This window comes from Anabrus simplex, chromosome 8, assembly GCF_040414725.1.
Source record: "Anabrus simplex isolate iqAnaSimp1 chromosome 8, ASM4041472v1, whole genome shotgun sequence".
Classification (NCBI taxonomy): Eukaryota; Metazoa; Arthropoda; class Insecta; order Orthoptera; family Tettigoniidae; genus Anabrus; species Anabrus simplex.
In genome coordinates this window covers 131,010,354-131,025,832 of record NC_090272.1, presented here as the reverse complement: position 1 = coordinate 131,025,832, position 15,479 = coordinate 131,010,354, and the positions used below count along the sequence as shown (strand labels likewise).

At 40.6% G+C, this 15,479-nt stretch overlaps 1 protein-coding gene across 3 annotated transcripts in view; it reads right to left on the bottom strand.

Moving 5' to 3' along the window:
- Positions 1-15,479, bottom strand: part of LOC136878891 (enoyl-CoA delta isomerase 1, mitochondrial) — a 204,695-nt gene that overhangs the window by 151,029 nt on the left and 38,187 nt on the right. For all 3 annotated transcript variants that reach the window (XM_067152473.2, XM_067152472.2, XM_067152471.2), the window contains exon 2: positions 12,616-12,785. In XM_067152473.2, coding sequence (XP_067008574.1) covers positions 12,616-12,766 — 151 coding nt within the window. In that variant the 5' untranslated portion in view covers positions 12,767-12,785. The remainder of the gene's footprint in view (positions 1-12,615; positions 12,786-15,479) is intronic.

Below are 15,479 nucleotides of genomic sequence, written 5' to 3'. Positions count from 1 at the left end.
CCTGTTCTACGTATCTTTACGACTATCCGTCACAAAAATATTCCTGCTGTCTATAAAACTTAATTTTACTACGTCAGGTACAGTAGAGGCGTTAAAACTCTGCCACTGAGTAGTCGTGGTCTTTCTAAGAATTCGAAGGCTCGCATGTTTTGATGCCATTCTTCAGATTTGAGAAACGTTTTTGTAGAGCCTAATAGAATGTCATTCTCTCTTCACTATTTCCCGAGATCCAGTGACGTTACACACAGGCAACGTACGACCGGTTGTCACGGCTAGTGATGTATAATAAAGAGGCGGTCGTTTATTGTCGATGAATTTTGTGTCTGCATGCACGTGCGGGGGTGAAAAGAAGCAGCGCGGTTACCGCGGTAGTTGCCAGTGGTATTCATTACTGTTAGGCCATGAATTCAAGATTCGCATGAGATTCTGAGGGAAAAAAAGTCGTCTTGGATTTGGAGAAATACAGTATCACTCCAGAGTTTCCTTCTTCAAATGGCGCCACCTAACCTGAGCGTATGTGTGTCATGAAAACATATTTGAAACGCATGTAGAGAAATGAGTTATCCTCGCTAAAAATTTACATGTGAACAGCTTTTCTGAAATTTAACTAGACGCGAGAAAATATGACCTGGACCATGTTATGCATCACTAGACCAAGCACCATTTCGTAAAAATCAGTATTTGTGCGCATTCTGTTGAGAAACAACATAACTTAAATGGACAAAAATCACCGTACATGTCCTAGTAATGGTTGCCTTCAAATACATGAAAAATCTAAGTGCCAATTTACCTATCTTTGATTTTGTATTTTGCATCACGAAACCAAAAGCGATAAGCCAATGTTTAGTTACGCAACAGTAGACCAAGCGCCTTTTACCGGTCTGTGGTCTAGTGATGCTAAACAAAATAGGTGGCTGCACTGGTTCACAACACACCAGACAACATCAGCTGTGTAGTGTTTACTAACCTAGTATGTTGTTACTGTGCATATTTGCACGGTAAACAATTGTGCTGTCGTATTTCCTACATTGTGGTACTAGTAATGGAGGCTATCAAAGCAAGAACCGAACGCACTGTTACAAATGCAATAAGGTTTTCTAGTAACTATGAGGTTTTACAGGTAAGAAAACGAACAAACAATTTTGGAAACTCACCCCACGCTAGAAAAGATTACTTTGCACTATGTTCTCCCAGGGCACAGTTTTTTGCCTAACGACCACGATTTTGGAGACATAGAGTGCGCGCTGAAGCTACAACAACGGCTGTACACTGGGAATGACCATATGAATGTGATGAAAGTATGTCGTAGAAAGAATGCTTTAGTTGTTCAAAGAATGGAACAGAAAGATTTCTTTGGAACATAAATGCTGGAAAAACAGATAACAAACCATGAAGTTGACATGGAAAATTGCTAAATAAACAGGCTGAAAACAAGAGAACTTGAAATCAGAAAAGACAAACCTCTAAGCATTTTCATGAAGAGTGACTTTAACCAGGACACTGGAGATGAATTAAGTATTCAAAGAAAAGAAAGGAAAGGAAGACCTTCTGCGCAACCAGTTCATTTGAGTGAACACTTAATTCAACTGTGGCCAGGAGGGAAACCAATTTCAAAACCTAAACTTGAAAACTTGAAGTCTCTTCTGCCACTGATTCAAGAAGATGCCAGACCAATGTATCAGTCTTTCTTCACCGATAATAGTGTGGAAGACAACATGGATGGGTTCAATGGACAACTTGACTTCGAAACAGAAAGTGAATAATGACAGATTTTGATTTCATTTAGGTTTCTTTCTTAAATTTTGTTTAGTTACTGAGCAGTGTCTCATGTTAATTAGTGAAAAAGACTTCCAATGGCACATTTTAATTTTAGGGGTTTTGTTTATGTTTATAAAATTCATCAAGTATATTCCACTATAATTCATTTTTTTACAGTATTGTGATTCAAGCCAGGTAATAAAAAGCTTTAAAGTGTAAAATACATAATGTCAGGGTTCATTTTGGATATGTTGTTGTCTTGTAAGCTTTATTATTTCCATTTTTATTCAGTTGTTTTACATTACATTACTATGTTTTGTGCCAATTAGTAAAGAATAAAATACCTTTTATTGCAAAATTGTGCGTGTTATTGCTATTCCCTCACACTACCGGTAAGAAAAGGGATTTCTACAAAGCAGTCTCGAGAGCAAAAATAAACGATTTATTTCATAATTCCATAATGTTAAATTGTAGATTTCACAAATGATTTGTATCTAAGGTATTGTAATTTACAACTTCATTTATGATTATGTGTCCAATATAGTGAAATGATTATTTATTTCTTGAACTGTAAATTTCAGAAATGTTGTGTAGTTTACTTATGCTTTATTACAGACTAGTCCTAATGCACTGTTTAGTTACGCATAACGCGACCAAAGGATTTAAAAGTCAATCAATCACTACTGATCTGCATATAGGGCAGTTGCCCAAGTGGCAGATTCCCTATCTGTTGTTTTCCTAGTCCTTTTTTAAAACATTGCAAAGAAATTGGAAAATTATTGAACATTTCCCTTGGTAAGTTATTCCAATCCCTAACTCCCCTTCCTATAAACAAATATTTGCCCCAATTTGTCCTCTTGAGTTCCAACTTTATCTTCATATTGTGATCTTTCCTACTTTTAAAGACACCACTCAAACTTATTCGTCTACTGATGTCCTCCCACGCCATCTCTCCACTGACAGCTCGGAACAAACCACTTAATCGAGCAGCTCGTCTCCTTTCTAACAAGTCTTCCCAGCCCAAACTTTGCAACATTTTTGTAACGCTACTCTTTTGTCGGAAATCACCCAGAACAAATTCAGAACAAATTGAGCTGCTTTTCTTTCGACTTTTTCCAGTTCTAGAATCAAGTAATTCTGGTGAGGGTCCCATACACTGGAACAATACTCTAGTTGGGGTCTCACCAGAGACTTATATGCCCTCTCCTTTACATCCTTACTACAACCCCTAAATACCCTCATAACCATGTGCAGAGATCTGTACCCTTTTTTAACAATCATATTTATGCAATTACCCCAATGAAGGTCTTTTCTTATATTAACACCTAGGTACTTACAATGTTCCCCAAAAGGGACTTTCACCCCATCAACGCAGTAATTAAAACTGAGAGGACTTTTCCTATTTTTGAAACTCACAACCTAACTTTTAACCCCGTTTATCATCATACCATTGCCCACCATCCATCTCAGAACACTATCGAGGTCATCCTGCAGCTGCTCACAATTTTGTAACTTATTTATTACTCTGTACAGAATAACATCATCTGCAAACAACCTTATATCTGATTACACTTCTTTACACATATCATTGATCGAGCAGCTCGTCTCCTTTCTATCAAGTCTTCCCAGCCCAAACTTTGCAACATTTTTGTAATGCTACTCTTTTGTCGGAAATCACCCAGAACAAATATATATAAGAAAACATAAACGTCCAATAATACTGCCTTGAGGAACTCCCCTCTTAATTATTACAGGGTCAGATAAAGCTTCGTCTACTCTAATTCTCTGAGTTCTATTTTCTAGAAATGTAGCCACACATTTAGTCACTCTGTAGTCTCATAGTGTATTGGCACTGCCGGTGGCTCCAAGTAGTCCACGCAGTGGCCTCCACGGTATGCACTAGCCAGCGTCTTGGTAGGTGTGCTAGATACCAACTGATGAGCCCAACCTAGCACACGAGGGCAAAACGCTGGCAACCAGGAATGAGTTAGCTGGAAAATTTATAACGTCCCATAACGGACCACTTTTTATTGATAATATAAATTTACTCATTCGGGACAAATATTTCAGATTCCCTATGGGAATCAACATCTATATCATCTGATAGCCAAGCAGGCATCAATTTTTGGTATAGAGACTAAGTCTCTCATAGTGCATTGGCACTGCTGGTGGCTCTAAGTAGCCTACTCATTGGCCTCCACGGTATGCACTAGCCAGCGTCTTGGTAGGTATGCTAGGTACCAACTGATGAGCCCAACCTAGCACACGAGGGCAAAACGCTGGCAACCAGGAATGTGTTAGCTGGAAAATTTATAATGTCCAATAATGGACCATTTATATTGGTATTATAAATTTACTCATTCGGGACAAATATTTCAGGTTCCCTATGGGAATCAACATCTATATCATCTGATAGCCAAGCAGGCATCAATTTTTTTTAAAGAGACAAAGTTTCTCATAGTGCACTGGCACTGCCAGTGGCTCCAAGTAGCCTACGCAGTGGCCTCCACGGTATGCACTAGCCAGCGTCTTGGTAGGTGTGTTAGGTACCAACTGATGAGCCCAACCTAGCACACGAGGGCAAAACGCTGGCATCCAGGAATGTGTTGGCTGGAAAATTTATGATGTCCAACAACGGACCATTTTATATTGGTATTAAAATTAAGAGATCGTTACTTCTGCCGTTATTTTTAACAAGTTAGCAACTGCTGTCAGCCACATTATTTATGCATGTATTACGAAAACTTGTTACCCTCTTTCATTTCAAATTTTGTTTACAGAACAGCAGTCGTTGGGCATTATTAATCAACTCAAACATTGCCTTCGAATGTCGACGAGAGAGCTCACAAATCAGTGGCGTATACTGAGGGTTACCAAGACTATCAGTGAAGCCCAAACCTCAATTAATAATAATAATAATAATGTTATTTGCTTTACGTGCCACTAACTACTTTTACGGTTTTCGGAGATGCCGAGGTGGCGGAATTTAGTCCAGCAGGAGTTCTTTTACGTGCTGGTAAATCTATGGACATGAGGCTGACATATTTGAGCCCTTCAAATTCCACCGGACTGAGCCAGGATCGAACCTGCCAAATTGGGATCAGAAAGCCAGCGCCTCAACCGTCTGAGCCATTCAGCCCGGCCAAACCTCAATTGATCATGATGGAAGTCTAAAGCTCATTATAATGTAAGCATATAAAACTCTCAACCCTATCCCCTCGGCTTGCTGCTGTATATAGGTTAGGAGCGGGGACGGCGGAGGATACGTGTGCTAGGCTTTGGTCCGTCAGATCGCCACTGCTAACTATCAACCATGCGTTACTCATCGTATATACTTCCTCACCTTATACTTCTCACTTAATGATACAGATAAGAGAGTGCTGGTATTTCATTCCCGTTTACTTCTACATCCTTGTAGGAAAAGACTGCAGGGCTGCTGTTAAAGGAGCAATGTAGGCTAGTTTTATTTTTTATTGCTGGATCTGCTAAAATGAAATGCCATCTTTCAGGTTAGGTGTTTTCTTTTGTTGGTTGGAAACGAACCTGTGATTGTGGGCACGACCACTGTAAAATTCAACACTTTTATTTAATAATAATAATAATAATAATAATAATAATAATAATAATAATAATAATAATAATAATAATAATAATAATAATAATGGGGCATGACATCTCTATAGGCTTTGTATTGACCTAATGGGGATAAACACCCAGTCTCCAAGCAAGGGGAATTAACAGTATGAGGGGTTGATTCTGAAGACTGAATCGGGGCCATCAGACCAAAGGCAAATGTTCTGTCCATTTAGCCTCAAAGCTGGACTTTCTTTTGCTGAACCATAGGTTACCATCTCCACTGGTCAAGGATTGAGCATTGGCAGTGGCATAGACCAGGGCAGTAACTTGTGAAGCAGCCTTCACAACACAACAGGCTTCTCCGTTGGCTATTGGCTGCAGCTCAAAACGCTGGCTTGACGTTCACTAAACCAACCATCGAAAAGAGGTAACCTAAGTCTAGTGGTAGCCCATGTCTTAATCCCAGCATATGCCACTGTCGCAAATGCACATAATGAGAAAACTATACCGTACCAAGGATGATCGATCGCATTTTGTGGCAAACATTTCAGTTTCCTATTGAAAACAGCGTCACCTATCCTAACTTAACCGTACTATACATATAATGAATACATACTTCAAGCACCAGTAGAGAAATGATAACCTTTTTGCTATAAATTTACATGATAATAACCTTTCTGTAGTTTAACCAGACGCGAGAAAATATAAACTAACCTCTGAAATCAATTGTGCACACTGCCATATCATGAGGTGTATCCCATTTTTACTTTATTGCAGTATTTATCTTTAAAATTAAGCAATCGTTTAGTCATCCATTATTTTTAACGAGTTAAGAACTGTTATCGGACACATTATTTACGCATTTATTACAAAAATATGTTCTCTTTCAATTCGAATTTTCTTTACAGAACAGCAGTCGACAGGTATTACTAATCGACTCCGACATCGCCTTCGAATGTCGACAAGAAAACTCGCTAGTGGACACAGCGAGGAAACGATACCGAAGATTATTAATTGCATGCATCATAATCGATGGGGTGCATAAATATCGGTAACGGAAAAAATCGCGCGCGCTTAATCGCTCGTAATAACGGATGTGTCAGTGATAGCGCTCTCGCTGTAACTGAAGAATAATACACAGTCTAATAAAGGAATTTTGAAGGGACAGCAAAACAGTGTCGGTATAACGGGGTTCTCATTATATGCCGTACTCCCTATAGCGGACTTCTACTGCAGTTGTATTCTTGCATACTGAGAAGCCATATGATCATGTACCACATAAGCACATATGGGAATGTCTGAGACATAAAGAACTGCCAGGTGAGATTCATCGTCGTCGACAGTTACTCGTTTCAGAGTTTACAGATTTTGTGGCTAATAGCTCACTTCAATTCACAGCAGTTTGTGTTTAAACTTCCGGTGACTATACAGGCCAATGCTTGTGTAAAACATACGTCCACACATCACACAGCTGAGGGATAGGGGAGATCTTGGCTGGGTTTGGCGAAGTTTGCATTCCTGTTGCAAATGTCTGTGGTGTTCTTGTTTGAAGTGTTGAACTGAGGCACAGACACTTTGCCGCCAAAGTAAACGGTTCTTGGCAAGTGTTTCCCAGGTTTGTGGGTTTATTTCTGCCATCTTTAAGGTTTATTTCGGTTGGTCTTTGAAACGTCCCACAGGGGCACCCCGTGGTCTTGAACCAGAGCCAAGTTCACCACAGAGGATCTGGCACGGTAGTCTGGTGTCATCCATACAGCGCACATGTCCTGTCCATCTGAGGCGATGGCCAAAGACCAATGCTTCTACACTCTTAGCACATGCTTTCTCAAGAACTTCAACATTAGAGACATAGTTTTCCCACTCGATGTTCATGATGGAGCGTAGTTTTTGCTGGTGAAAGCGCTCCAGCATTTTGATGTCACGGCGGTATGTGGTCCACGCTTCACAGCCACAGAGAAGTGTGGAGATGACTACAGCCTGGTATACCATTAGTTTTGTGCAAATTGTAGGTTTTTATTCCTGAAGACTCTGTGTGATAGTCGGCCAAAGGCAACATGGGCAGCATGAAGCCTGTTTTCCACATCCTGTTCTGAAGTACAGCTCTTTGCCAGGATACCCCCAAGGTAAGTGGAGTGGTCTACTTGTTCTAGTTTGGTGTTTGAGATGGTAACGTTAAATTCTGGGATGTTCGTCCCTGGTGCAGGCTAAGCAAGTACTTTTTTGGCATTGATGATGAGGCCAAAAAGGTCATATGAATCCTTGAAACTGTTGACTGAGTGTTGCAGTTCCTTAGGTGTAAGAGCCTGTGATGAAGGGTTCATAAGCATACTGCATTTCAGTTACTCTCGTAATACTGGTATGTCTTCACGAGTGAAGTCTGGCCAAGTTGAAGAGGGCCACCATCAAAGCAGTATTTAATCTTTATGCCGCAGTTGTTTGTTGTTTCATAAAGCACGGCCACCAGATACAAGCAAACAGAGTTGGAGCAAGTACGCAACCCTGCTTTGATCCATACGTGATTGGGAATGGTTCGGAGAAGTAGTTTTGATGGAGAATCTGTCCAGTCATACCATCATGAAGTGCTTCCACCAGCCCCACAAAATGCTCAGGACAGCCAAAGCATCTCAGAACTGCCCACATAGTGAGTCTTGGAACACTATTGAACACCTTTTTCCAGGTCATAAGATACAAAATGAGAGGCTTCTGTTGTTCTCTGCATTTCTCTTGCAATTGCCTTGTACAAAAGATCATGTCAACAGTACCTCTGCAGGCTCGGAAACCACACCGAGACTCTGGTAGAGTCCTCTTGGAGATGGCTTGCAGACGGCTAAACAGGATCCTTGTGAGAAGTTTACCTACAATGGATAACACAGAAATGCCACGATAGCTGTCACATACTACGGTCACCTTTCTTGAAAATAGTGATGATATTAGCATTTTTGAGATCGCCGGGGACTTTTTGGGTTTCTCAAATTGAGAGGATGAGGATGAAGAGCCTCGTTTTTAGGAGTAAGCCTCCACCTTGAATTAGTTCCAGAGGGATGTTGTCTGGTCCAGGTACTTTCATACGTTTCAGCTTATCAAGTGCCCCACAGAATTCCTGATAAGTTGGTGGCATCGCCATCCATGGTTGGAGGGGATTGAAAGGGAAATTGTGGCACATTCTGTAGAAAGTCATTGGCAGCAGTGGAGCTTCGGTTTAAAAGAGTGGTGAAGGTATCCTTCCAGCGCTCCAGTATGTCTCTACCATCGGTAAGGGTGTTGGCATCATCAACTAACTGTTTTCAGAGTTCCAAATGAAGAACGAGATGGACCATAGAGCTCTTTCATTCCTGCATAGAAGCTCCACAGGTCTCTGGCATCAGATAGTCTTTGGAGTTCTAGAGCCTTCTCATGCCACCAGTTGCTCTTCATTTCTCTTACTTGAGTCTGACACTTTTGTTTCAGATCTTGAAACACAGTTTTCTTCACACTGCATGATGGATCTTGAAGGGATAGGTGGGCTTCCCATTTGACACTGATAAGGCTCAGAATTTCTTCACTGTTGTCTTTGAACCAGTCTTGCTTCTTTCTTTTCTCGTAGCCGATGATTTCCTCAGCTGACTCAATGATAGTCCTTTGTGGAGTATTGACCATTCTTGCTCCACGTCATTTGTGCTTACTGGCTTGCTTGCCGATCGGTTCATGATCGCATTTTGGAAGTCTGACAATGTGGATTTACTGAGAGGTTGAAAGTGGCAAACTTGCGTCGGGGCTTGCTTAGGTGATGCACAGTTGGTCTCAGACGAAAGGATATTCTGAGTCAACAGATCAGAAGTTTGTGATCTGTCCAAAAATCATCAATACTCATCAATACTCCTCTCAGTCTTAGTGATGAGAACATCTTTCTTGTCAGACTGCCGGGTGATGACGTAGTAGGGGATGTGCCAGTGCTTACATCATGGGTGCATCCATATGGTCTTGTAACTGTTAGGTAGATGAAACTGAGTGTTAGTGATAAACAGCTCATGTTCTGCACACAGGCTGAGAAGTAGGAGACCATTGGCATTGAAATTACCAATACCATGTTTGCCCATTACACTTCCCCACAACCAATTATCCCTTCCCACTCTGGCATTGAAGTCTCCAAGCAGTAGCAGTTTGTCTGATGATGCTATCTTGGTGATGATGGAGTTCAGCTGGTGGTAGAAATGGTTCTTAGTTTTTTCATCGGCTTTCAGGGTGGGGGCATATGCAGAGATGAGTGTGATGAACTTCGGAGAGTGGTATACGGAGTGACACGAGCCTTTCACTGAATGCAATGGGTGTGAGCTGATGATCATTTACCAGTTTTGTCTTAACTGTGAATTCAACCCCATGAAAATGGTTCTGTCCATCCTCCTTCCCTTTCCAAAAAATGGTATAGCCCGATCCAGACTCAACAAACCTCCCTTCATCTGATGGTCTAGTTTCACTCAGTGCAGCGATATTTATGTTTAGTCTAGCAAGCTCATGGGTGATGAGAGCTGTTGTTCTCTCTGGTCTGTCACTGCTGTCATTATCAAGCAATGTTCTGGCATTCCAGGATACAACTATAATTTTACGTTCATTTCGACTGCATGTAGGGTTACCCGCTGGGTGCGGCTGCCCATCCAGGTGAAAGGGAGACTTCTGATGTTTAGCTCACATTTTCTAGGATTTGGGGTGGGCAGCAGTGATCCTACATAGGCCTACCCAGACACAGGACCGAATTCTTGAGCAGCCACCGGGTCTCATGAAGATGACCATCTCACATCTGCCACCAACGTGCAGGTCCGGACTAGAGGCTCTCATTTTACCCAAAACCTGCCTCCACCATCCTCGTCCCATCGCTGTTGGACTAGATCAAAGTGAAGAAAATAGCAGGAAAAGTGCCACTGCTGTGGATTTGTTTAAGGAAGATCCCGACTTGCCAGGAAGTGACCCTGTCACTATGGTCTCCAAGCCATATTCTGCGGCACATGTGATATGACACATGCAGGGTTAGGCACCGAGATTGCAACGGACTGCCGCAGACTCCAGTTATGAATGAGTAGCGCCTTCACATCCAGTCCGTCTGGCATGACCTCATCCGCCTCCACAACCGCTGGGAACCAAAGTGAGGGGTTCCTTCTCCGCTTGTTTGCCATTGGGTCTTCAAGTGATGGATTCCAGTGTCATTTCCTCCACTGAGGGGACCATCACCCCACCTAAGGGAGTTCATCCGCCCGAAGCCGTTGGCCCCTTTAAGGAGTCAGGTTATTTACCGCCGTCCAACACTCAGCCTTAGCAGTTTTACAGCTGGGTGCCTGATCAGCCAACCCTCCTCCTTTCTCATTCTGGACTTGGGACCGGACAATGGTGGAGATTATAGCTCGAGTAAAACAACTATTATTTTTATTATTATGCCTGGTTAGCATAGATAAAACAACTACATTGAGAGACAAAGAGCTGTGTGCAAATTCAAGGAGGCAGGTCAAACTGTTTTGAAACCAAGAGCGGATTCCAACAAGGAAGTTGTATATCACCACTTCTCTTAATTGCTATAATGGATGAGGTTAAAAAAGCAGTGAAAATGAAGCATCCGATAACAGATGCACTTGTATTTGCTGATGATGTTATGCTATGGGGTGAGACAGAAGCAGAAGTTCAAGCTAAACTAGATCATTGGCAAAACGAATTTGAAAGAATGGGAATGATCATCAGCCAAACTAAAACCGTCAATTTAGTGATGAGTCGAAATCCTGAAGCAGTCCACCTATGAGTGCAAACTGAAGAAGTAGACATTATCAATAACTTCAAATACTTAGAGAGCTTTGTTACTTCTGACAATACTATAAACCAAGAAATAGGCAATAGACTACAAGCTGCATCAAAATCCTACCATTCCATTCGTCAATTACTTTGGGATGACTCATTTCCCCAAGCTTGCAAGCTCACACTGTACAAAACATATCTTGTACCAATTCTAACATACGGATTGGAAGCAACAACATTAAGTAGATCTGCATAAAGTCACCTACAGGCCACTGAAATGAAGTTCCTTCGGTCATGTCTCCAAAAGACAAGAAGAGACAAAATAAGGAATGAAAGTATTCGGCAACAACTTGGATTGGACAGGAGCCTGTTGGAAACCTTAGAATTAAGCAGATTACAATGGTATGGACATATGAGAAGGATGACTCCAATTAGGACCCCACGAGCATACTATGAAAGGAATGTTATTGGTAAGATGCCCAGAGGGAGGCCTTGTGATAGTTGGGAAAAGCAAATTTTAAAAGACCTTGCCAAACGTGATGTAAATTGGCAGCAAATTATCACCTGTGGATGGACAGGACGAACCGGAAGAGGTTCGTAAACACCCGCACCCGGCTTGCTGGAACGGAAAATAGCTGATGGTGATGATGAGTATTTTTACTGATGTGACCCACTTGCATTCTGTAGGTAGGAAGGAAATTCATCAGAAATAGTAAGAACTACATTTTCCTTCAAAACAACGTTCTTCATGGACTGATCAAATAATTCCAGTTTGAAATGTGCTAAACATATTATTCTGGTGCATGGTGTAGGTAACCAGTTTTCTCTTTTAATAGACTTCTCTCCTATCTTCATTAGCAGGAAACCTAAGCAAAAACTAGCAATAAACTATATATGTCTAAACTAGAAATTCTTTTGAAATGTGGACAGTGCTTCGAGATTTCAAAATACTAGCATAATAATAACAGAGGTAACATAATATACTGTACCATATATCGTATGCCATACTTAAAATTTTACCTGTAAAATGTTTTTAATTATTGTCGGGTAAACACCAGATGTGTTACCAGAGATCTTTTACATGCCGACATCATACGACATAGAGTGTTGAATGGACTTCAAAAGCCAGACTACCTCTGCTGGGTTTGAACCCGTTGTCTTGGGATCTGGAGGTTGACATTCTACCACTGATTCACAGAGGAAGCTACCAAGAATATAATGACTGTAACTCTGTCTCATTCTTTTCAGGCTTGTGTTTCACATTTATAAACTCTACTCCTATGAGTATTATTTGTTCTTTGTACAAATTGTAAATAGTATTTTTTTTCTGCACTTAGTTCCAATCATCTTCAAAATCTCAAACAGCTTGATCTAATCTTATGTCACAGCATAATAAACCAACAGTCACCTTTAAGACATGCTGCAGTTAAAGTACTGTCCTTAGTAGTTGTTCTACTAAGCTGAATAATAGTGCTTGACATCAAAACTACTTCCCTACATAAACATAATAATTATGCATGTCTTCACCTGTTTTATCGTTCACTGCTACATCAACCAATTTCTCTCCAGAGGCAAACTGTCGCTGCAGAGGAAAAAATGCTGGACAACTTGATGGCGATAACAAAGGAAGTCCTCGACGAGGTAACAGTGACATACAATGCCTCACAGATGGCATCATTATAGGCAGATATAATTTACTGGAAGAAAAAGAAACAACCTGAAAACAATATATAAATCTTCATATTAACAAGTGTTATCAGTAACTGTTAAGTTCTTCAGTCTGCTGAAACTAATTTTGAATAAACAGATTTATAAACTATCTGAAAAAGAAAGCATATGGTAACAGAATTATATCTGAAAGAAGAAAGTCATTTAAGCACAGATTAAAAAGTGAACAACATAAGATTAGCCTGCACATATGATTCACAACACAATGCAGTAAAGTGTATTTTTACCAATATTATTAGTACCAACATTCACTTGACACGATTATAGTCTGAGTTAAATGGGAAAAATTATGGCCTTAAGAGGCTACTCAGAACTGTCCAACCAAGCATCTCCTATGTTGCTGCCTTATCCCACCCACTTCATACGCAGCACTCAGCAGAAAAAACCACTGTGATAAATATAATTTGTGTCAGGCTTAAATACGTTTACTTCATAAAAATGACCACAACAAAAACAGCTTGACACAGATTATAAGAGATACAGGCACTTACTTAATGCATAATCAATTGTCCCTCTCCTGTCTACCATATGATCTTGCTGCAGTGGGGAGGTTTGTACATGAAGCAGGTAGCCAAGCCATAGGTGCAAAGATATCAAATGGGTATCTATCGAGAGACTAGACAAACAAAATGTTTCATCGATAGGGAAGTAGTAGCCTTTTGGAAGTTGCAAGGGTGATGGCAGTCAACAGAGAAGAGCGTCCAGCAAGTGTAAAACTAGGAGACCACCAGCTAGAGTGTGTGGATAGTTTTCCTTACCTTGGAAGTGTAATCTCCAGTCATAATTTGGTCAGAAAGGAAATTACAGAGTGCAAAAGGGATCAGAATTCTACTAACAAGTAAGAAAACTTTTATGAAATGGCATGATTCCAAAACTGGCCAAACTGATGATGTTTAACAGCTATTTCATACCAATATTGACCTGGATTGAAGCGTGCACCCTCACAAAACGAGATTCATCATGACTACAAGCATCAGAGATGAAATTTCTTAGATCCACCATCGAGAAGACCAAGATATTAAAAATTAAATATTTGAAAAGGAGGTTCAACCTATTCAAATATTTAATTTTTAACATCAATAATTTCAATACGGAACAATGAAATTTTTATCTTTAAAAGACCAAGATAGACAAGTTAAGAAATTAGGAGGTGAGGAAAGAAGCCAAAATAAAGACATCGCTATTAGACCGAATCGGCACATGCAGACTATGGTGGTATGGGCATGTGATGAGGATGGAGCCTACAAGAACAGCCAGAATAAATTTGGAAAGACAGGTGGAGGGGAAAAGACCTGCGGGAACACCTAAAACCCGATGGATGGACATAATCAAGGTTGATCTAGTTACCAGAGGATGGACAGTGGATGATGTTCTCCATGACAAGTTGTATATGGACAGGAAGAAGTGGAAGAGGCTCATTAACAGTAACCAGAAAACTGGAAATGTACAATAATAATGATGATGATGATGATGATGATGATGAAGAAGGGTGGCAGTCTGGATAATTGACTGATGTGGCCTTGTAATAATAATTAGCGGGGCCGATGACTTTCGATGTTAGGCCCCTTAAAACAACAAGCAAGCATCAATAATAATTAGCATGGCTTAGTTATGTTGATACTGTTACACGGCTGAAAACAATGGGAAACTACACCCATAATTGACTCCTGAGGGCATACATCTCTCTCTACATGAATGAATGATGTACTAATGATGGCCAGGTGAAATATACTGGAGGTAAAATAGTCCCCCATTTGGATCTCCAGGAGGGGACAACTACATGAGATGGGGCAATCATCAGGAAGTTGAATACCAACATTCTGCCAGTCAGAGCATGGAATCTTAGAAGTTTAAATCATCGTGGTAGGTTAGAGAATCTGAAAAGGGAGATGGATTTTTGAACTAGCAACTACAGAATTATCAACACAAAAGGAAATGGGAAATGCAGGAGTTCATTAATAAATTAATAAGAAAACGGGGGGGGGGGGGGAGGGGGGGGGCAGGTAAGCTGCTATGACCACCATAGTGAACAGATTATTGTTGTCAAGATAGACACAAATCTAATGCCCACCACAATAGTGCAGGTCTATATGTCAACAAGTTCAGCGGATGATGAAAAAATTAATGTATGACAAAAAAGAAGATTTAATATAATATGTAAAAGGAGATGAGAATATAATTATGATGGAATTCTATATGGGATTTCCCGTATTTGATGGACTGAAATACCGTCCCGTTTTAACAACTCATTTCTACTATGGTTAACATGAGCTATTTACAGTAGTATTTACCAATCCTGCATTTCAGTTCATTGTTCATCTAGCGATTCTACACTTAGACCGAAACATGAAGTAGGCGAGTGAACAGTTGGCGCCGAGCCGAAGCGCGGGACCCGCGGGAGCAGGACACACAGGCATCTGTTTTGTGTCAACCAGCAACCCTGAATTCTTTCATTTTCAAATTCTTTTAGCAAAAATTATTAAAGCTGACAGTTTGTGTTGTGCTGTATTGGAGTGAGTAGGACAGTTCATACTAGTGTTGTACTAAAGTGCAAATAAAGGAGATTTAGCATTATTGGGAAAAAAAAAAGTTAAAAGTAAAGAAAACCGAGCTCGATAGCTGCAGTCGCTTAAGTGCGACCAGTGTCCAGTATTCGGGAGATA